Below are 24,231 nucleotides of genomic sequence, written 5' to 3' on the forward strand. Positions count from 1 at the left end.
TTATTTAACATTGAGTTAAATATATCATCTTTGACCAACTCTTATTTCAGGTCCACAAATATATTTTCTTTAATTTTTCCTTCACTTACAGTCAGAATTCCTGATGTACAAATACTGGGACTATCCTTCTTCATCGCTTTTACAAAATTTTTCAATAGTCCTAGCTTGAGATGGAGAGGAAGTAAAAATATTTTTTTCGGGTTCAATTACGGGGTCAAGAATAACATTTTTCCCATTTGGAGCTAAGTTATCTCGTTTCTTCCACTCTTTGGTAACATAATGTTTATCCCTAGCTCGGCTGTCCCATTCGCAAAGAAAACACATGTGCTTAGTATAGCCTAACTACATGCCTAACAAAATAGCTATAACTTTCAAATCACCATATATGTTCCAGCTATATTTGTTATAATTTATTTTTTCAAAACGTCTTTCATCATATTGTATGTCTCTATCGAATTAATATCATACGCGATTGGTATCGAAGAATATTTGTTGCTGTTGTGTAGTAGAACCGCTTTTAAACTACACTTGGACGAATCTATGAAAAGGCCCCAGTCCTCAGGCTTATTGAACTTGAGTGCAACATAAGCTCATCAATATTTGTGCAATAAATCACATTTTTTTCATCGACAAAGTACTGAGAAAGTTCTTTTAATCGGCTTCGAAAGCCCGAAAGTTTTGTATTTTTTTGAAGTAAATTCCAACCTTGCAATCTTGCTCGTAACAGTTCAGCTTGATTTTTTAATAAATTTAAATCTCTAACCGAGTCATTTAATTCACCTTGCGATATAAGGTGTGGCTTATTGGAAGATAATTCAAAATCAAAATCATTGTTGTCTTCTTCAGTACTGCCTGATTCTTGATCGCTGCTTTCGAAACATACATTCACAGGTGGCTCAGGAATTGGAATAATTCTACTGTGAGGTACAGGCCTGATTACAGATTGCAATGAAGGATATTTTACAGTATGTTTAGATTTTTTAGAAATTCCAGACACACTTTTAAACAAAAATAACAATCGGGTACATGATCCTATGGTTCATGCCAAACCACAGGTACATCAAATGGCAAATCCTTTCGTGTACCTTTCAGCCATCCTTTTAAATATACAGAACAATTACTGCGTAATACATGAGAAACCTATGCCTTATCCTGATCACCAATTTTACACTGAAAGTACAAATGATATGCTTTTTTAATTTAACGTGTAATGTTTTTTACTATTTGATTTTACGGTAACCTCACCGCATACATAACAAAAGGCATCCACATCATTTACACAATTTCGAGGCATTATGACACTGCACTGTTAACAAGCTTAAGACAGCAATAAGACTGAACAAAATTAATTCCTTACTAAATCCAGTGCTTAATAGAAACAACACAGCTTTGTTTTCAGCTACATGTTTTGACCTGCACAGACAAGATTAATCTTGTCCATGAAGGCGGACTCTTGAGTATTAGATAGGATGTCATAATATGTGACTATGATACGATTTAAATCTTTGTCTAGTATTCTTTATTTATAGCTTACAAATTATGTTAAGAAAGTTAAACAATAAAAAATGGGCTAACAAAATGCAGTATAGGAGCTTAAAATACGTTGAAAAATGAAAAAAAATCCTTTAATTAAAATTAAACAATTTAAAAAAAATGGTGGGTGATAGAAAGATTCTGAGTTCATATTCGTTTTCAGCATAAAAAAACAGATTAAAATCATGTATCGCGTGTTAGGAAACAAAAATTATGTTTATCAGTGTTATTAATGAAAAACAAGAAAAATTTTTAACAAAATTTTCACTTCTAAATTTGAATTTAATAATTTTTCGATTTTTTTATATTAAATCTAAATAGTACTATTTTTATAAATAGATAAAACCGTTTCTCCGAATTACTTAAAAATAAGTTGATTTGTACATTTACAGTCATTTAACGGTAGGTACGTTAATAAATAGGGTTGTGTAATATTTATACGATTGTTTAAGCAACCTACTTGTAAGGAAGAGTAATTCAGCGTTGTAATACATATTTTGGATAGGGGAGGGATTACGTAACACTTAGTTTTAGTACTACTAAAATATCCACACGTAATCATAATTTATGAAAGAAAAATGTTTTGAAATTTTTCCACATAAAGAATTCATTTCAACTATGAAAAATACTATTATTCTCGATTCACTTTAAGAGCTATCGTGTTGTAAACAAATCTGAGGTGTTGTAGCAGAGCGTCTCGAAAATTACGCGCACGAATTATATGCTTTGATGTTTTTATTAAGCGTCGACTGAATCGAATTATTTACGAATTAATTAAATCGCAGCTATATTTAAAATTATATCACTGTTGATAAAAACACGATACATTCCCAAACTGTGCGCCGCGGCCTCTTCACAGGGACGCCGCGAAATATTGTAAAAGTTTCATAATTAATTGAACCAAGACAATTATTAATTTAATGTTAACAAAGTAAAAAAATAATGAAGATACACGAGTTTTACCTATTTTTATCTCACTTAAGAGTAGTCATACTTTTACTTAAGATAGGGTGCCATGGAAAATTTTTAATTGAAAAAAGGCGCCGTACTTCGGAAACGTTTGGGAATCACTGCGATAGACGATAAAGTATTTCATAAATAGTGGTGATAAATAATAAATGATGATAAATGGTCATAAATGAGTCACCCGGTACATTAATATACTAACACAGTCGCACATGCTGCAGTGAAAGCTCACTACTACAAACAGCTAGGATAGCTCTTAGGGCACACGGGCACTTACGCGGCTACGGCCACAGCCGGAAAAGCAGCTGGCCGTAAGGGGTTATTTGTATGGAACTCGTATGAATGAATGCGCACGTGGCCGGTGATACCAACTGGCCGTTGCGGCCAAATGTTTGTTGTTCTGGCCACCAGGACGACCAAAATTTGTATTAATTGTAATGAGACAAGGCATACGCCAGACGGCCAGTATGCGATCAGACCTGATCGCATGAGCGATCTGAACAGAGCAGCGACTTGTTCAGTTTTGAACAAACATGCAAAATTTTATTAAATTGTATTTTTAGTGCGTAATTTAGCAAACATATATTTTTCAAATTCGTTTTTTCTCTTGACTCATTTTACTTCTTTGCACAAAGTAAAAGAAGTATTGTGATCGCGAAAAATTTCGGTTTTTAGATTTCAACGGAAATATCCATTTTGATCATTCCTGAATTCATTTTGACTAGTTTCCACGTAACGTCTGTACGTACGTACGTATCTCGTACGTAACGTATCTCGTATAAATCAAGAACGATTAGTTGTAGGATGTTGAAATTTTGGATTTAGGACTGTTGTAACATACACCTCCCCTTTTGATCGCAATCGACTGGACCAAAAGTGTCCAAAAAAGCCCAAAATCCAAAACATTTGGATTTTAAACTCTTTCTTAATTGAAGCAATAAGCCCTTATTCAGAGATTTTCAACGATGTATCATAAGTGGTACTTATCTTCTTTGGTTGTAGAGTTATAGCCAAATAAAATATTAATTAATGAAATATTTTGATGTTACAAGGGGAGGCACATCAATTCGAATTCGACTTTATTTCATTTTTTAACTTTTTTTAAAATTTAAATATATTAATTTATTAATAATTATTAACCTGTAATTGTAAAAAAGTTTTACAGTAAATAATAATTCAATAATAACAATAAAATAAATAAATAAATAAAAAATCGGAAGTTATTAGAGAAATAAAATTTTATAACTTTTAAAAATGTGTTTATGTAATTTAATAGGCGTACAAGGAAGTCATGTAGTGTCTACATCAGATTCTTTAAAAATATTAATATAATGATGGGAATTGATTTCGTTATAGAGAAATTCATTTCTATATAACGAAGTTAAAAAAAGACCAAGTTTACGGGGTCTGAATTCCGAAGAATATTCCAACAAAACTTTCCTATACAGAGACGCAATGATGTGACTATACTTCTTTTTTGTCAACAATTTTATTTAATGTATTATTAAAACTCTTGACTGACATTCTTGTGAAATTGAAAAATTGTTTCTATGCTGACGCAGATCAACAAAAAATTATAAAATATGACTTTTCAAAAACGGCTTTGTAAAATGGGATGTACTCAGTACTTTTTTCTTTGCCTTTCAAGCGATTATATAAATACATAACTGCCGCTATCTTGGTGACATCCTTCTTCTGACTGCACGGCCGAGGCGCGGCCACCACCTTGCTGGCCGCTTATTCGGCCGTATGCAATGCAGTCACGACCGGCCGCTTGCCTTGGCCGCAGCCGCGTAGTGCGCGTTTTTCCTTACGCTGAACGCAGTATAATATGGTTCATTTGTAAAAAATTTAATTTTTGTGATGAGTTCAGTAAAAGATTTGATGTAGTACGTACGCAAAAATGGGCTTACATCTGCACATCTTATTAATCTATACATACAAAAAATTAGCGTATTATTTCATATTTTATAAATTTACCTTATTAAATAATAGCATATTATTCTATTATTTTTATTCATACACCACTACGTCATTTAATCCAATACATTAAAAATAGATAAAAAAAAAGCTGTAGTTAGGAAATAATGAAAATCGATTTAATATAATGATTGAAATGTTCAGGTTTAATCACATATTAAGATTCTGTAGTGTCGATTTGAATTATCTAAAAATAGTGTTTCAGAATGGGAAAGAGAATGGAATAGCTGCAATAGATTTTTTTGGAAATATTTAAAAACCTATTGCTTTTACAAAAAAAAAAAAAAACAAAAAGAAATGTTATGTCATTCTATAAAGGAAATAAAATTTCCCGTGTATATGTTTTTTTAGCCGTTATGATAAAAAATAATCAAGTTGTAACATTTTTTAATTTTTGATTTTTTTAACTTATCCCTCTCTCAAAAGAGTATTTCTAATACTAACTAATTTCGCGATTAAATTTATAATTATGGATCTAAGAAAATAAAAGCTTACAACTGTGGATTGTTTCTGATGCACGGATTATACATAAACTTAATTTAAAATATTTATCATTTTATTTAAATATAATAATTTTTCGTATATTTAATTCAATGATTCTAACTAAAGCGCGCGCGCATACCGTATTTAATTCTTACGGGTGTGGCGATACGCGCACTTCTATATATCGATACGCGATACTTATCCCGATCGTGCGACGATCGGCATAAACTAAACTAGTGTAATTTCACAACTTACATAGAAAAAATTTCGATTGACGGTCGGCAGACTGGTGTAGCCTCAATGCTTAACGCATCACGTACCGGGCGATCCAGTTCGAGAACCGGTCAATCCGAGTTACTTTTTTTTTACACTTTAAATATATTTTAATTCTTCCGCTCACCTGTGACGTCTCAACATGGTTTAGAGCATTTTTTGGGGTACGGGTATGTTTTTTTTTGCAAATATTGTTATTTTTCAATTATTAACAAATGTGCTTAAGAAAAAATTGACCTAAATTAGGTGAAATCTCGAAATACTGAGGGTGACCTTGCTCTACAGCCTCACTGCCTCGACCTTTTAATTTGAAAATTTAATGGTAGCAATGCCACATATATAGAAGTAATCTAAGTTTGGTGAAAATCGGTCCAGTAGTTCTAGAGATATAAAGTGATTTAGAGGCCAACACCGAACACACATATACGAACATTAACATCCGAAAAATAACCATCCGGTTTTCTGGTTTCTTAGGTGTGAAAACGTCAAGATCCGGTGAAAATCGCATTCGCCCAAATTGGATCTGTTACAATACTTTCCCTTCTTATAGAAGGGAAAGCTATAGCTCTGCTATATTGCGGTATCTAGATGGAAAGTAAAAACACTTGAAATAAACGTTTTCGAGAAATGATTTTTCTTTATTTATCGTACTTTCCTATTGAGAAAGTTATTGAAATTAGAGTTTACAGTGGTCTTCTTGTAACTATTTAAATTACACAAGTCAAACGTAGTTTGAGATCAAATAAATATTATAGTTATTATATTCTTGATTTTAAATTTATAAATACAAAAAATTTTAACATATAAACAAATTCTGACATGGGTATCACATGACTTTCTTGTACGCCTGTTAAATTGCATATAAACATTTTTAAAAGTACATAAAATTGTATGCCACTAATAACGTTTGATTTTTTTTTGTTTTAGTATTATTGAATTATTATTTATTGTAAAACTTTTTTACAATCAGAGATTAATAATTATTAATAAATCAATATATTTAAATTAAAAAAAAAAAAAAGGTTAAGAGAAAGGAGATGAAGTCTGATTTGAACTGATATGTCTTCTCCTTGTAAGATCTAAATATTTCATTAATTCAAATTTTATTTGGCTGTAACTCTGGAACCAATCAAAATAAGTACCACTTATCGTTAAAATATAACGTTAAATATGTTAAATAAGTATCACTTATCGTTAAAAAGCTCTCAATCAGGGCTTATTAATGCAGTTAAGAAAAACTCCAAAATCCAAATGTTTTCGATTTTGGGCTTTTTTGGACACTTTTGGATTACAATCAAAAGGAGAAGTGCACAACTAGATGTTACAACAGTCCTAAATCCAAAATTTCAACATCCTACGGCTAATCGTTTTTGAGTTATGCGAGATATGTACGTACATACGTAGGTATAGACGTCACGCCGAAACTAATCAAAATGAATATAGGGATGGTGAAAATAGGTATTTCCGTTGAAATCTGAAAACCGAGATTTTTCGCAATCACAATATTTCCTTTACTTTGTACAAAGAAGTAAAAACAAACAGATTTGTTTCTAGAATTCAATCCGTATGTGCATGCACTACCAAGTACGACTAAATTCCTTTCAACCTGATCATGAAAACCTGTATTCTACTATTTGTTTTTCTATAACAATTACGTACGAGCACGCACAACCACCAGTTAGTAGTCAGAGAACGCATCTAATTTGACCGCGACCTAAGAAAAACTATTTCACTGGAATAAAAAAAATTAAAACGATAACTTGAGTTATTTTTATTGCAAAGAAAAATATATTTATATAAGGATTAATAACAATGTTTGATAAAATTATTAATTTATGTATGAAATATTTATAAAAAAAAGTTCCCCATTTGACCTTTCTAATAAAAATGCAAAACATCCTATTTATTAGTAGACCCCAAAATCTATGTGAGTAAAACTGAAAATATAAAGTAAGAGACAACGATATCTAATTATTTCTTATTCAATATCAATTTTTTTTTAAGCACTAATCGTAAAATAACACCCAGGGTATCCTTCATGAAAGTTTTAGGTAGATTTCAAAAGAAAGCTACCTATCGTAATGGGTACCACGATTCGACTTCAGGAAAATTTCGACATATCTTTGCGTTTTACATACCCCAGACCCCAAAAACCACTGTCAGTTCAAAAGTTATATATATAAATATACATATATTTCATTTTCTTGTGGACACGATAACTGCCATAATTTTGAGCCAATCACTTTCAAATTGATACATAAAATATAACGACCCAAAATCTCGGTCGAGTTCGTTAATGGGCAAAATCAGAACCATGCGAGAGGAAATGGGAGGCCTTTGTCGATAAAACAAAATATCGCTATAACTTTCTTATTAAATAAAATATCGAATTCTTTTCAAGTTCCTACTATTTTTTAGATAAGGGCCTAAAATTTCTGTAAGAAAAGTTTTTTGATATCACCAACCATTAGCCTAGGGGATGGAAAAAATGGGGTTTCGACAAAAACAAAAAAATCATACCTCCCTTAATAGGCACAGTATCGAATCGGTTTAAAGTGGTCGTTAGTCCTCTAATCATTATCTAAAACCTTTTTTTGTTTGAAACAATTTTTGAATTGACCAACCCTTACGGAAGAAGAGATAAGAAAATTGGGGTTTTCGGATGCTAAACATGTGATACTTTTTTCACATGCAATCATTGTCGTATTAAGTAAATTTGAAGTTTTTCTTAACTTAAAGGTGGAATATTTTTTATTCCCTACTTAGCACCGGTGAAATCTACCTCCGCCTTCCGGCATGCCGAAAGGGATTTTTTTAAATTAATTTTTTTTTTGAAAAAACTTTATTTGCAATGAAAAGAACGTTTGGCTTACAAAAAAAGTGCTGAGATTTTTCAATTTGCCAAATCTTTGTTTCTTTACCACTATATTTTCTTAAAAGACATTTATTTTTCCAATAAATGAAAAACATGCCGTAAAAACGTAAAATAATTAATAATTTATTAATGTAAAAATAACATACAAAAACAGACTGATACATTTATATATCAATTTGTTGGATACTATTTCATATTATGGCAGATAAAATCATAAATTATGAAAGTGTAAACAGATCAAATCATGAATTTTTACGTGAAAATTCAAGAAAATTATTTTGAGAACTATGGTAAAACATAATACAATTTCACATTCCGGAAATCTTTAACTCACGCTCTTGCTCGGTGGCAATATTTTATATAGTCTTTCTGCATTAATTTTCTTACTTTTTTAACGATTCAAATTTTCATTTTATGCGAACGACAAACCGGCAACGGTTTTTTGTAAGCCTATCCAAATTTTCAACGAAAATGAAATAGGTAAAATATAAAAGAATCTTTGTATATAAGTAAAACCGACTTAAAAAAGGAATTTATAAAGAATTTAATAATTACACTATTTAAAATTCTTGTTTAAATTTTGAACTTCTGAAGTCTTCACTAAATTAAGGTTTAGTTAAGATTACTAGTAAGTTTTTTTTATAATTTGATGCCGAGTCTAAGAATTGAAAAATAAAGAAATTTATAAAATATAATTTTTTATATCCATGTTTGTTTTTGTAAAAGTGTTTTATGCATAATTTACTAGTTTACCTTGATTGCAAATTCTTACATCATTTTATAAAACTCCCAGCTACCTTTTCCACTTGAAAAAAATATACGTATAATTTTAATAATAATAATTTAAAGAAATTAACTTATAGAGAGCTGTCTGAAAAGTTTTGAGCCTCAACATGAAGATGGCAGCACTCGTCAATTAAAGTTAGGGAATGTATTCGCGCATGCGTTGATAGATAATAAAATTTCAGCCATTTTGGACGCAGTTGTAGTTTGTTAATAATCGTTTGAATAAGTCATTGCGAGTGTTTTTGTGAAAATGGAAAAAATCGAATATCGTGCCGTGATTAAATAGTTGCATTTGAAAGGCAATACACCTACGCAAATTAAAACCGAGTTGGTCGTTATTTACAAGGACTCTTCCCCATCATTTGCCACCGTGAAAAGATAGGCACCTGAATTTAAACATGGTCGTACCAGCTTAGTTGATGATGAGAGTTCGGGACGGCCAACAACTGTAACCACCATGGATATCATCGAAAAAGTTCACCAAATGATACTGGACGACCGACGAATTACGGTTAGAGAGCAGCAGAAGCTATGGGCATATCGGAAGATTGTGTTTGTCATACATTAACTGAAGAATTGTATATGCGTAAGCTATATCCGAGTTGGGTGCCGCGTTTGCTCACTTTGGACGAAAGATGCATTCGAATGAACATTTACAAGGCCTTGCTGTAGCAGTTAAAGCAAAACGAATCAGATTTTTTGCGTCGATTTATAATTGTAGATGAAACTTGGATCCACCACTACATTCCTGGGACGAAACAATAATCAAAACAATGGACCGCAAAGGGTGAATTTGTTCCGGAAAAGGTGAAGACAGTTCCATCGGTCGGGAAGATGATGGCGACTGTTTTTTGAGATAACGGAATTTTGTTTATCGATTATATTGAAAAAGGTAAAACAATAACGGGACAGTATTACGCATCATTACTTGACAAGCTGAAGACAGAAATTGCAAAAAACGACCACAATTTGAAGAAGAAGAAAGTGCTTTTCATTAGGACAATGTGCCCGCTCACACTTTGACGGTCGCCATGGCTAAAATTCACGAATTGTATTTTGAATTGGTTGACCACTCACCGTTTTCACCAAATCTGACCCCAAGCGACTTTTTCTTATTTCATAACCTTAAAGTTTTGCTTGTAGGAAGAGATTTTCATCGGACGAGAAGTTTATCGCATACGTAAACGCCTATTTTGCGAAGAAAGACGCCAGCTACTATTTGGAAGGATTAAAGAGGTTAGAGTATTTGAAAATATCGATTTAAAAATCGATATTTTCAAACTTTCTTCGGCTTCTGCACCCTCAACATAGCTTCCAAAGTATCTTTTTTTTTTGGTCGCTTCCACGACTATTTTGCCTAGGAAGACATTAAAAAAAATTTGGTTAAAAATATGCAATTAGTCCTACTAAAAAGATAACTTTTTTTGTTCTTTTGGGAAGGGAAAATTTTGGGACAAATTAAAAAAATAAAATGGTAAGCTAAGCATGCAAATGGTAAGCTTCATATAAAAAGCTTCATATTTTTTGCTTTATAAGCTCATTTTATATGAAGCTTCATGCTTCATGTAAAATGAGGTTATGCTTGAAAAATTTTGAGAAAATTGAGACCCCCAAAACTTTCCTACATCACCTGGAGATACTGATCTCAAACCTGTACCAAAAGATCTTTTCCTAATACATGAGTTTCTGTTCAAAATTTCAACAAAATTGGTTTATTGAGTCAAAAGTTATTAAGCTTCAAACATGCCAACGCACGTATGAACATTTTTTTTTGTTTTTGGGATCCCTGGGTTTAGAAATACCAAAAAAAACCGTTACCCTATCTATGATAACAGGAAAGTAAATATATATATATATATATATATATATATATATATATATATATACTACATTAGTTAAAATCATATAATGCATTTAAAGATAAACTAAAAAAAAAAAACAAAAGCGAAAAAAAATAAAAATCTATAGAGTCGTATGCCTGGATGTAATCTTTTAGTAAAATAATTATAAAAACAAATTGTCTACAATATTTAATTATAATCTTATATTATTATATTTTAATTAAAAAACTAAAAAAAATAAACGGAATACATAATTTGACTTCACATTATCTGCTGTCCCAATCATTCATTTTGGTTTTGGTCGTGACGGGTGTAAACGTAGTTGAATTCCTTACAGACACTTTCTAGAACAATAATAGTCATTAAACAACCTATTTCTTTTATAAGTAGAATGAAAGTGCCATTTTTTAGGTAGAAATATATTTAGATTTCAGCTAGCTAGTTTTTACTGATGTAAAACCCAATGAATAATATATTTGGTTCTGTGAACAGAGTTAAAAATCCAAAATAGATAACTACTTCGCTAATGATTATTATTTCGGAAAATGACTATATTATTTTTGGAGATGATTAGTATATCACGTCTAACAATTTTATATTAAATTAATTAAAACAGTGAAAATAAAATGTAAAACTTTAGTTTAATACTAAATAATACTCATCGTATAAAAAAAAAAAAAAAAAAAAAAACAGCTGTAACATAAACAATCTGCTGTAGTCGCCTTTTTTTAGTTAATGGGAACGAGTCAATTTCAATAAAACTTGGCTGTACTTCCACGATTAGATTTTTCATCATTGTATTATTTTAAACTTTTATTTTGATTGTATTAATACAAAACTAATTATAGTTTATTAGTATAGGACTAATTATAGATTTAAATATTTAAATTATAAATGTAGACAGAAATTAATTAGATTAATCAAATACTTTTTAAAATTGATCGATGTAAAATTATTATTTTTAAGATACACCATTCGCTAAAAAAAGTAAATAAATAATCGGGTAAAGTAATTTTCTTGATTTCAAGGGAATATATGAATATATATAAATAAATCTACATATGTGTGCGTTTAATACTAAAATACATATATCTTTTGATGAATAATATTGTATTAAAATTGTGTATGATAAATATATCTATTTATTAACAAATTGTCAGCTATGTAATCATAAATTTATTTTTAGAATATTGTAAATATTATTTGAAAAGTACCAGACACGTTTGAGTATAAATGAACCTTTTTGACCTTATATATTATCAGCGTATAGAAAATGACAATTACAAATAAATATAGAATATTGCGAAAAATAAGAGATAAAGTACGTGCCTTTGAAGCCATTTATCAGTGAGAAATACATAAATTGAAATCACAGGTCATTTTAAATCTTGTACTTTTCCTAACTAATTAATTAAAAAACACTACCACCAACCTGTTGATATTACTCATCCATATTCAGGAATAATTTAAATTAGTTAAAGGAAAGCAATAACATTAATTGCAACTAGTGATATTGATAAACTCGATATATATGTCGTAGGAGAATCGAAAAATCAGGGTTATTGTAAAGTGCGCCATCATTTTGCAATGCGCCCGGCAAATTGGAAAATTATATAGCAATTTTTAATCAGCCTGATATTTTTTCAAATTTATTGTAATGAGCCCATAAAACTTTATGATAATTAAAAAATGTTATATTGTTTGCTCATTAAAAAGAAATAGAGGCTCAATATAAGCATTATCGCTTATAAATATAATCTTTCTTTTTTTTCTGTTTAGCCTCCGGGAATTACCGTTCAGATAATACTTCAGAGGATGATATTATGTATGAGTGTAAATGAAGTGTAGTCTAGTACAGTCTCAGTTTGACCATTCCTGAGATGTGTGGTCAATTGAAACCCAACGACCAAAACTACCGGTTATCTACGATCTAGTATTCAAATTCGTATAAAAGTAAGTGCCGTTACTAGGACTTGAATGCTGGAATTCTCGACTTCCAAATTACTTGATTTGGGAAGACGCATCCACTACTACACCAACCCGGTGGGTTTTTGTTTACTTTTCAGGCCATATTGGACCACTTTAGTCATCCATATTTCAGTCCCTCTTGAATTTCTGTATTAGTCTGGTCTTTCGATTTTCCCAGTATTTCTTCATTCTATCGAATCGTTGTTTCCTGACTTCATTTGTGACCTCCATTTTGTTATGCCTTTCTAATTTTTTAACGTTGAATCTATTGTTTTGAAGTGCATAGTTAATTTTCATTTTATTACAGGCGTCCTCAACCCTCAAGCCAATTTCTTGAAGATCTCTGAATTTCTCCCGACATATTTTCCACAGGTTTTTTTGTTAATATTCCTTGTGTCCAGTTGTTTTAGAATTTGGTTCTCAGGGATTCTTAATACGTGGAAAAAAGGAAATCCTACGTTTTTTCATCGTATTGAGACTTGTTTGTAGACTGTTTCATTTATGGCAATTCGCCAGACTCCATCCTTTTGATAACTTTGCTTTAAAGAAGTTCTGATAATTCGCCTTTCTGTTTTCAGTAATTGGTCCGTTTTACTTTCATTGTTAATCTGAAAGATAGTCTCAAAAGCGTAAAGCGCCACCGGAAGAACTACTGTGTTATAATGGTGAATTTTGGGTTTAATTGAGAAACATTTTTTATTTTATATTCGCCAAGTTAGACTTTGTGCTCTTTTAATTTTAGTTATTCTGTTTTGTCACGATTGTTTTTCCTTCAATATGCAGTGAATGATTTCGCATAAGTATTTAAATTGTTCAACTATTTTTATTTATTTATAGTTAACTTTGATTTTGCTTATACAGAGGGAATCCATGGCCATTATTTCCGTCTTTTCATAAGAAATTTTTAAGCCAATCTTTGGGAAAATGTTCTCTAGGCTGCTGATTTGTTTTTTAACCTCTTACTCGGTGGGTTTATAAATATAATCTTTTTTTTCGTTTAACCTCCGGGACTACCGTCAGGTATTGCTTTAGAGGATGAGGTGAATGATTTGTAGCGTGTGTGAAAATGCTATTCCTGACCGGGATTCGAACCCGGGACCTCCGGATGAAAGGCCGAGACGTTACCACTCGCGCCACGGAGGCCGGCAAATGGTAGCGAGTGGCCCACTACTTTTTACCACTTAGCTTAGTGGTTCCACTAAGGTAAATACCACATGTCTGGGTAGATTATATAAATATAATCTACCCAAAATTCATCTACGCTCGCTAACCTTGACTATCGAGCGAAGGTTAAGTTTGGTTAGATTATATTTATAATTTCTCTGCAAATACCTCCAAACACCCACTGATTTGGAAAAAATTTATTCGTCCAAATCTAAGTATTCGGAAGAAATTTACTAAATTATAAGTAAAGTTGTATGAGCTCATTACAATAAGCATGAAAATATCAGGTTGATTAGAAATTGCTAGATAATTTTCCAATTTGCCGGGCGCATTGCAAAATGACGGCGCTCTTTATCATAAACCTGATTTTATATATATATATCCTATGGGTTTAGTTAATATACAGAGTGTCCCATGAAAAAACGGAGAAACTTTCCGGACATGTTCTACTAGTAAAAGTAATGAAAAATGTTCTCATAAACATAGGTCTGGAAACGCTTTGTTTTCGAGTTACGACTAGCGAAAGATTTCACTCTATTTCAGCTCTCCTAATAAAAAGAAGCCCAACTGTAATTTTTGGGACCCAAATTTCTAAGAACTAAGTAACTACAGAGGTAGATCGCCTTGTACATTAATACCCCCAAGCCTCTGAACAAACCGATCTTGCTGATTCAAATTTACAACGATGGAAACTAATCGACATAGATGAACTGTATACATATTGATTTTGACCACGCTTACGCCAAGAAATAAGAAAAATTCTATAAAAGAGTGTTGGTCAGTAGATAGGCTATTGCGTTCTCCAATATTTTTCGAAACGATGGCTAGAGATAGATATTTAAACATTCTTAGTATTCTTCATTTTGCCGATAATAATCAACAACCACCTGGCTTCCGTCTTTTCAAAACACAAGAATTATTAGATAAATTAAAAAAAAATTCTCAAATGCGTTTTATCCTTATCAAAATGTAGTAATTGACGAGTACTTAGTTTTATTTAAAGGAACGCTTAATTTTATTTATGTTTATAATAAAAATTATGTTTTAAAATTTGTTTATAAAAAAGAAAATAGTTTAAAATTTTAAATTAAAGAGGAGTAACTTTAATAAAATTACCTAGTCTGAAAATGAACCGGGATTTACAGTATGTTAATCCCGAAAAGGTTAATGGGAGTTCCCTTTTCAAAGTTAAATTTCAATATTACAAAAGCATTATTATGTTTAAACATTATCTATTCTTTTTCTCAATATTGATGTAAACAAAATGACGTCATGGTTAGCGGCGGGTCGCGTATAGGCACTGTGGAACTGCAGCAGCCCTATTTCCACTTGATATTATCGATAACATTTAACATAATGAGTCCTTTATTCTTTAATTATTTCTTTATATTTATACAATATGTAATCCTTAAGCTTAATGTCAGTAGCCATACCCCAGTTTATGACAAAGATACAAAACATTTTGTATGGAACTGTGCGCTTCACAGTTCCAGCGGCGTGGTGTTTAGCTATTGAGCGCATGCGCACATAGGAAGGTGCACGCGAGGCTACGAGGGAAAGATAGAACTGTTGCTCCCGCAGTGCCGACCCTGTCGTGCTGGCGGAAGGTAGTTTTTTCCGCGTGTGTATGGAAGTTCCTTGTTCGTTCCCTTTTCAAGTTTAGTCGATAGAAGGAATATGAAAGCGGTTTAGTTTTTTTCAGTAGTGATCAGAAGATTGGTTGTACTTCCACAATTTCAATTTGTTTGCATAAAGATAAAACTAAAGAAAAATCGTATAACGTACTGTTCAAGGTCGAAATATGTTGCATGGATTTTCAATATCTAAATCTTTCACAGGTTAAATTGTTAATTTATAATTTAAATTTAAATTTTTTTAAAGAAATTCCAGTCTATAGATTCGTTATTTTTAATCGACTTCTCTTTGATAGTGTAAGAAGATGGTTTAAGTACAGTAAAATTATTTTTAATATTACTTACTAGACGTCCACGTTATCGGTTTACTTCAGTAATTGGGGTACAATTACCGGAATTTACTTATAATCGTTCCGTATAACATTAAAAGTAATGCTTATTAATATATACCTTTGAAACTCAGATTAAACAACGTATAGTTCATTATACAGGTCATCGAAAAAGTTTGCAACAATTTAAAAATATTCGTAACTCAGAAACTACTAGAAATAATCAAACTAGTATTTTTTTTAAAAATAACCAACTCAAAAGTCTTTATACATAACTTAGAATCTTTCAATATGGGCTCCGTCGGTCACTCTGCAAACATCCAGTCGATAATCGACTTTTGCCCAGGTCCGCTGGATTATCGCAGGCGTAACTGTGGCAATAGCAGAGGTGATCCATCGTCTTAAATGTTATAAGTCCCTGATTTTTTCACCGTAGACAATGTTTTAACGCATCCCCACAGAAAAAATTCTACAGGTGTCAAATCTGGGCTTCTCGGAGGCCAAAGCAAAGGATCAACCCTACCAACCCAATGATTAGGGAATCTTTCATCGAGAGAGCGTCGAACGCATAGGCTAAAGTACAGGAGCGCACCATCTTGTTGAAAAATCACAACAACGTTACTTTCTTGTTTAATTTGGTCAACTCGCAGGAAAACGTACAGTTGTAGCACGTCTTAATAAACATTCCCTGTGATAGCAAGCTCATGAAAAAAGAATGGGCCAATCACACGATCGGACATCAAACCGCACTGCAGGTTTATTTTTTGGGAATCTTTGACATACTCAATAATTTCATTGCGTTGCTCAGATCCTCATATTCTACAGTTATATAAAAACACTTTTCACAACTCATCACCGCTGCTATTGTCACATTTAACCCTGCGATGATCCAGTCGACCCGGGCAAAAGTCGATTATCGGCTGGATGTTTGCAGGGCGATCAACAGAGTTCATATTGAAACGAAATAAGGTATATAAAAAAACTTTCTGAGTATGTGAATTTTTAAAAAGAGTACTCGTTTGATTATCTCCAGTAGTTTCTGAGATACGATCTTTTTATCTTGGTGCAACCTTTTTCGATGACTGTATTACTTTTAAGGTTCGATCCACGCCACGTTTTTCCTGTCTTCAACATAATTTTTATTAAATATATGATTTTTTATTTATAATATATATATTTTTTTAAATTAAAATAATATAATTATTTTTAAAGAAATATTTTATTATAACAAGAAATTAGATTAATTACAGAACGAGAAGAAAAAAGAAATTAATTAAAAGTGCTTCAACACACGCTGTGTTGGTCTTTAATAATGCGCATGCAATTATTAATTTATCTCTTTTTTTTATGTCAGCTAATTTATTCAGTGTTAGAACTATTAACTATGAAATTAACTGATTAAATAATGCAAATCGATTTTAAATTAAATTTAAATTTACTTCCAACAAATGTAGAAATTTCAATATACCTTTTGTGTTTCATATTAAAACTTTTTTTAAGCTTGATATATTCATATTTTTCTAGTACGTAACACTAATATATATGCACAAATTAGAAATTAGTGAACCATTTTATAAACTTAATTTGTTGGTACTTTTTCGTTTTACGCCCCCCCCCCCCCACTTCTTTCGTATTTTTTCACATAAAAATTACTTAATTCAGCATGTTTTATAATAATTGATGAATAAAACATAAGAGAAATACCGTAGTAACCGTGTAACTCAATAAAAATAACCCAATAATATATTAGAGAAAACACACCAGAACATGCTGTTTTATACCGGTCATTTTAAACATTCTCCATATTTTACATATTAAAAATATAAACATTATTGCTTGTAATTATAAATACAATCTTTTTTTTGGTTTAACCTCCGGGATCACCGTTAGGTATTGCTTCAGAGGATGAGATGAATGATTTGTAGCGTGTGTGAAAATGCCATAGTGACCGGGATTCAAACCCGGGACCTCCGGACTCGCGCCACGGAGGCGGGCTATAAATATAATCTAACCAAAATTAACCTACGCTCGCTAACGTTAACTAATTAACAGTAATGGTTTGATTATATAAATAATAAATAATTGCAATAATTACTGAATTTATTATTTAAATAAAGTTAATTAATCAAGGTTAGCGAGCGAAACGAGCGTAGGTTAAGTTTGGTTAGATTATATTTATTCTGCAAATACTCGCTGATTTGGAAGAATTCCGCCTCTATTGTACTTTCTTTTTGAAAATGAGGACTCGTCTTTCTACCGTCATTCCTGGATTGCCTACCTTTTTTGCTTTTTTTTTTTTTTTATAAATGATCAGAACAAAACCCATCTCTCAAGTACATTTTCCAATCCGTTATTGCTTCACTTGACATTAACCTACGTTCGCTTCGCTCGCTAACCTTAACTAATATGTAAAATATGTTAGTATGTTTAAAATTATCGATATAAAACAGCATGTTAGTGCGTTTACTCTAATGTATTATTCATAAATTATTATAAAACATGATGTAATGATGTATTAAGTAATTTTTGTGTGAAAAAATGCGAAAAAAGTGGGGGGGGGGGGTAAAACGAAAAAGTACCAATTTGTTTTCACGGAAATCAAATAAAGCATGAAATCAGTTTGATTTTTAAGGATAAAATATTACAACAAAAAAATATATATAATAATAATAATGGAAAACACTAACCTAAAATAAATAATTCTAACACTGTCGAAATTTATCGGAACTATTATTCTATTATAAATAAATTAACATATTACATAAATGAAAAGAAGGGTAAAAAAATTCGTGCGAAAACGGTCTCCTGTCACAATTGGAGCCGCATTTGCTATAGCCATGTGCAAATTGCAGGTTGTTTTGTTTTTTGTGCATGCCCAAATTGAACGTAAACTAACCTGAATCTGTTTGAGAATATATTTCTGTTATCCTGGAATATAATTCCTCCATTTTCTTCTTTTTTGGTGCTCCTAGACAACAACATATATGTGAACAGCAACAATATTGTTGTTCGCAACAATTAAGATCATCCATTCGTGAAATATTTTAAAAAAATCAATAACAGGGAGGTTATAGTACAAATAGAATATTATAGAATTATTCAAAAACAAAGAAAACTTTCAAAAATATTTATTTCTTTTTAGGTAAAAGAAAAAAACAGTAATCAACTCGTATCATGATATTTAAACATAAAAACATAAAAAAATTAACTTTAACGTAAGTGCAGATCATAAAATATTAATGTTGAATAAACTTAATAAGGATCTAAATATTACATTAAAATTAAGATAATACTTAGAAGATAAAAAGCCAATTAATAATAAATAAATAATAATATGATGTAAAAGTACTTCAGTGAAACTTAAAGAAAATACTGTTCTCATGCTGAGTTAAAGCATTGTATATAACGCGTTGTTTCACAACACAAATGGGTACATTAATAATTCCATGCTTATATTATCTGTCCCTAACTTTTCTTATAATTTTTATTCTTGTAAACCACCGCATCTTCAAACGGAATCTATGTGAATCGCTTTCTTTAAGAATAATGAATGATGTTTACTATAGTGGTCGTCATGAAAGATTGCACTTGCGTGTAAACTATTGTATCTCAGTTAAAAAAAATCGCACAATAAAAATGAAGGTATCGTCGGAAACTGAAATAATTTTTGTGCTAACTAGATTCGGCCGATTTTGGTTACCGTCATTCGTTTGAAAATTAGGAGCGTGAAAAGCGGAAAACTCACGATTTTTTGCACTTTTTTTGTACGGCTGACGGCAGTACGGCTGACCAATAGCCAATTATTATGGCTTCAAGTGCTATAAAATAGTGTACAGGTACTTGTTGGCATTCAGCGACCTAGGCGTAGCAATGAATTGCTGTCTAGAAAAAATAAATTATATTATGGATGTCATATATATTTTTAGTAGTTGACGGGGTGCGCCTATCCATTTTAGCAAATATATGCAAATATATAGCAAATATAAAATTGAGCGGTTGGACACGTAGACCGATGGTGTATGGCACAATGCTTAGTCCGCTCATGCTGTTAGGTCAGCTCTAGGAGCTATGTTAGGATACTGGTCGCTAAACTGTTCGACGCTCAGTAGCTGTTTGTGACACAGACATTCGGTCTTATGCTTTAGGGCGACCGAATGGGGAGGTGGCGAGAGAAATGCCAAGCAAACCAATTTCCATATTATGTCATTGCATGTTAGTATTTTTCACTATCTCTGTATAACTGGATAGAGAGGATCCCATATATTAGAATTGTAAAGTTTGAAACATAAACTAACGCCACCAAATGAGTGGCTAGAACTAAATAAAATAAAACGGCGCATGCGCAGAAGTAAGCGTAAGACCCTACTCTTACACGTGGATAAAACCACGTTTTAAACCGATGCAATTGAAGTTCTGATTTTGTATTTTTAATGCATTAAAAAACAATTGATTTTGATTGTGATTACTTGTAAATTAAAAAAAATTAATCTGTGAGTAAAAATCATGCGGAATTATGTGTTTTGTAAAACAAAAGATACGAAATTGCACAATGTGCCTTTGTTTAAGCAAGTACAACGTAAGATTTAAGGTTATAACAGTGTAAGAATTGCAAAACTTGCGTAATTATTGTGAATTCATTATAAATTGTTTTTCATAAATAATAAAAAAATATTGATTAAATACAATATACTCGTACAGCAGTAGTAAAACTATTGCCAATTCAGTTAAAATTGATTATCTTTTCCTGTTTAGCCTCCGGAAATTACCGTTCAGGTATTACTTCAGAAGATAAATGAGGATGATATGTATGAGTGTAAATGAAGTGTAGTTTTGTACAGTCTCAGTTCGATCATTCCTGAGATGTGTGGTTAATTGAAACCAAACCACCAAAGAACACCGGTATACACGATCTAGAATTCAAATCCGTAAAAAAAAATAACTGCCTTTACTAAGACTCGAACGCTGGGAACTTTCAGCTTCTAAAGTCACTTCACTTGGATAGACGCGTTCACCACAACACCAACACGGTACATATGTAAAAAAAACCCTGAATTAAGTAAAATAAACATTACTACCATCACGATTATAATCACGCAAGTGTACAGTTGTTTTTTATTTAGTTCATAGCCACTCATTCGGGGCGCTGGAGTATGCTTCAATATTTAACGCTTAATTGCATTTTACGCCATAAGAAGCCTCTATCCAGTTATATAGAGATCAGTGGAATTTTTTTAAATCTGTTAACATTTTCTAAATTTCAGTGTTATAATAAATTGTATAATATTTACTAATATGATTTTAATGGCTTTTTGTAATCTGTTGTTCTTTGCATAAAATTGAATCTTTGATAAAATTATGTGAATAGTATAGTAGTAAAAATAAAAATATATAAAAATAACAACAGTAGTAATAATGAAAATAGTATTTACATTTGTAATAGTATTCACAAAAATTATAACTTATTTATTATTGAAGTGTAAAGAAATCTGATAAAACTGTGCGAAAGGCACAGTTAAATCATACCCGCGTGCCGCTGGTCTGTATAGGATCGACCAGAATGCACGCTCAAACCCACCGGATTGGTCTAGTAGTGAACGCGTCTTCCCAAATCAGCTGATTTCGAAGTCGAGAGTTCCAGCGTTCAACTCGTGGTAAAGGCAGTTATTTTTATACGGATTTGAATACTAGATCGTGGATACCGGTGTTCTTTGGTGGTTGGGTTTCAATTAACCACACTTTTCAGGTATGGTCGAACTGAGATTGTACAAGACCTGCACTTCATTTACACTCATACATATCATCCTCATTCATCCTCTGAATAATTATCTAAACGGTAATTCCCGGAGGCTAAACAGGAAAATGAAAAGGATACACGCTCAACTACTAGTTGCGACTGTACTTTTTGAATGATCGTTTCATATCTTTCCCATCTCAGTTAGAAGCTTAATACTAAATACTTTAATACCGTTTTATTCAAATTGTTTCAAGGATTACAACGATTTGTTTTTCCCCGTAAAATACTTATTGAAACTAAAGATACGGTTATCTTAAAAAACGCTCTGCACGCTTAAATAACGGTAGTTTTGGGTTAAATCTTAGTTATAATTATTTAGAAACAATCGTTTAATCTATTTTCAAAAGTAGACATTTTTTTCTCGATTGGTTTTGATTTTATTGTAATTCAAAGTTGACGTTCTCAAAAAAAAAAGGGCAAAAAATCGGGAATATTCCGCTTTTTAGTCCCTAATTTTCAAACGAATGACGGTAACTAAAATCGGTTGAATCCAGTTAGCAAAAAAATAATTGCAATTTCCAACGATACCTTAATTTTTATTGTGCAATTTTTTATAACTGAGATACAGTAGTTTAAAAATCAGTACCATATTTCATGGCGACCACTATATTATATATAACCAGCCTGTTGTAACTAGAAAGAAGAATCATTTAAAAGGATAAATATTATCTGCTTTTCAGCTGGTTGGCTTCTTAATATGCAGCTGTATATCTAGCTGAATGAGAAAAACAACGGGAAAACATTTTATATTTAATTTTTCCTAATAAGGATGTAATGGGATATTCTAGAAAATGTATGCAATTTTTGGAAGGAATGAATTTAAGTCATCTAAGATCGCCTACAACCATTAGATACATTAACACACTTAATAGGATAACAAGAAATACTTTACTGGAGAAAAATAAGAGTAGTAACTACGCGGAAGTTTAATTTTTTTTTTTAAATCTAAAAAAAATATACACATTATCCTCACCGATACTAAAATTTTCGTTCCTATATACTTGAAACATAAATTTTGATTTAAATTTTTGATTAATTTCTAAGATATATGTTACTTATATTTAATAAATTGTATTACCTTGCAATAAATTTATTTTTTTTATACATTTCTCTTTAAAACAAAAAAATAAATAAATAAATATAATGACTTTGATCATGAAAACGAACATGTATAAAATTTGTCAAACATACAGTCCGAGTCCCCAAAATAAGTAAGTAAAAGCCAAAGTTTTAAAAAGGAAGTTTAAATTTAGGCCAAATATAACCTATACTCGCTAAACTCGTCTAATTAATTTTTAAAATACAAATTATATATGTTATTTTCCACTGGAGGCGATTAATCAAATTTACCGCATTCAGCATGCACTGATGGTGAAAGTTGAATAAAAATATTTAAAAAAAAAAAATTTTGAAGAGGGTATACTGTCTGACCATTTATTTGTATCGTTATCGTTTATCTATGCAGTTAATATATTTTTATATCCTGATTGGGCCTTTCAATTTATAAAATTCTGAAAATTTGATTAATAGCTTCCAATGTTTGATATAATTTGTATATTTACCGTTAATTACACGAGGTTAACGAGTGTAGGTTATGTTTGGCTTAAATTTAAACTTCGTTTTTTACGAGGGTTTCTCGTAATCTCGATTCGACCCCCCATCAGAGCTGTGTTTGTCGACATATATCGGTCCGAATGTATAAATAATAATGTTTCGGTCTTTCACCGACGTATTTGGTACGTGTCGACATTCACCGGAGAATATCGACATTTGCCCAGATTTCGGTCTTTCACTGTAACATATATATGTAGATATAAATATATGAAAAACGCCACATATAACTTCAATATCGTTATAAAATTGAAGTTAAATTAACATATTTACGTAAATTTTAATAAATTGAATTTTATTATGAAAGACTACGCAATTCTATGTATTAATAAATGTTAATATAAAGTTATAAAAATATGTTAATATAAGTAAAATAATAATATTAATAAAATTACCATAAGAACAGATAAGAAACAAACTATTCGTTCCATGTATCTTTCATCAACTGAATAGCATTCTATTTGAATTTTAATAAATCAATATTATTTTATAAGAGCCCTAAAGAACAATACAGATTGTATCTAATTGATCGTTCGTTGACACCAATGTAATATATACGAAACAGCAACCAATAGAAGATCATTATCGTAATTGAAATTCTTTATTCACACACAGATATTTAATTCCCATTAAATAACCTACATACATAGTTAAACTTCTGTTACAATTGGTTACTAGTAGCAACATAATTAACACAGATTTTCTCAGAAGATAAAATTTTACCGTAATTTATTTATTTGCTTTTTCAGAAGTGAACTCGTCTGTTACATCGAAGATCCTAGATTGCATTCCTAGCTAAGAGATCTGAACATTTTTAACGTACTTGTATTTAACAGACCTACAAAAAATTAATCGTGCTTGATCATTTACAGGAATTTTTTTTTGTTAAACAATTTAAAAAAAATCATTTAGACATTTCAGTAGAAATTTTAGGCTTCAAAAAAAATAAAACTAAAAATTGAAATTAGTCACTAGAATAAAACTGAAGATGAAG

General features: G+C 31.1%; 1 protein-coding gene across 11 annotated transcripts in view; it reads right to left on the reverse strand.

Annotated features, from left to right (window-relative positions):
• fray (oxidative stress responsive kinase frayed) overlaps positions 1 to 24,231 on the reverse strand; it is a 196,230-nt gene that overhangs the window by 79,218 nt on the left and 92,781 nt on the right. For 8 of the 11 annotated variants that reach the window (XM_075355660.1, XM_075355662.1, XM_075355664.1 and 5 more), the window contains one exon: positions 18,729 to 18,800. The exons of the other annotated variants lie outside the window; for them this stretch is intronic. In XM_075355660.1, the coding sequence (XP_075211775.1) occupies positions 18,729 to 18,800 (72 nt within the window). The remainder of the gene's footprint in view (positions 1 to 18,728; positions 18,801 to 24,231) is intronic. 11 annotated transcript variants of the gene reach the window in all.

This window comes from Lycorma delicatula, chromosome 2 (genome assembly GCF_047948215.1).
Source record: "Lycorma delicatula isolate Av1 chromosome 2, ASM4794821v1, whole genome shotgun sequence".
NCBI lineage: Eukaryota > Metazoa > Arthropoda > Insecta > Hemiptera > Fulgoridae > Lycorma > Lycorma delicatula.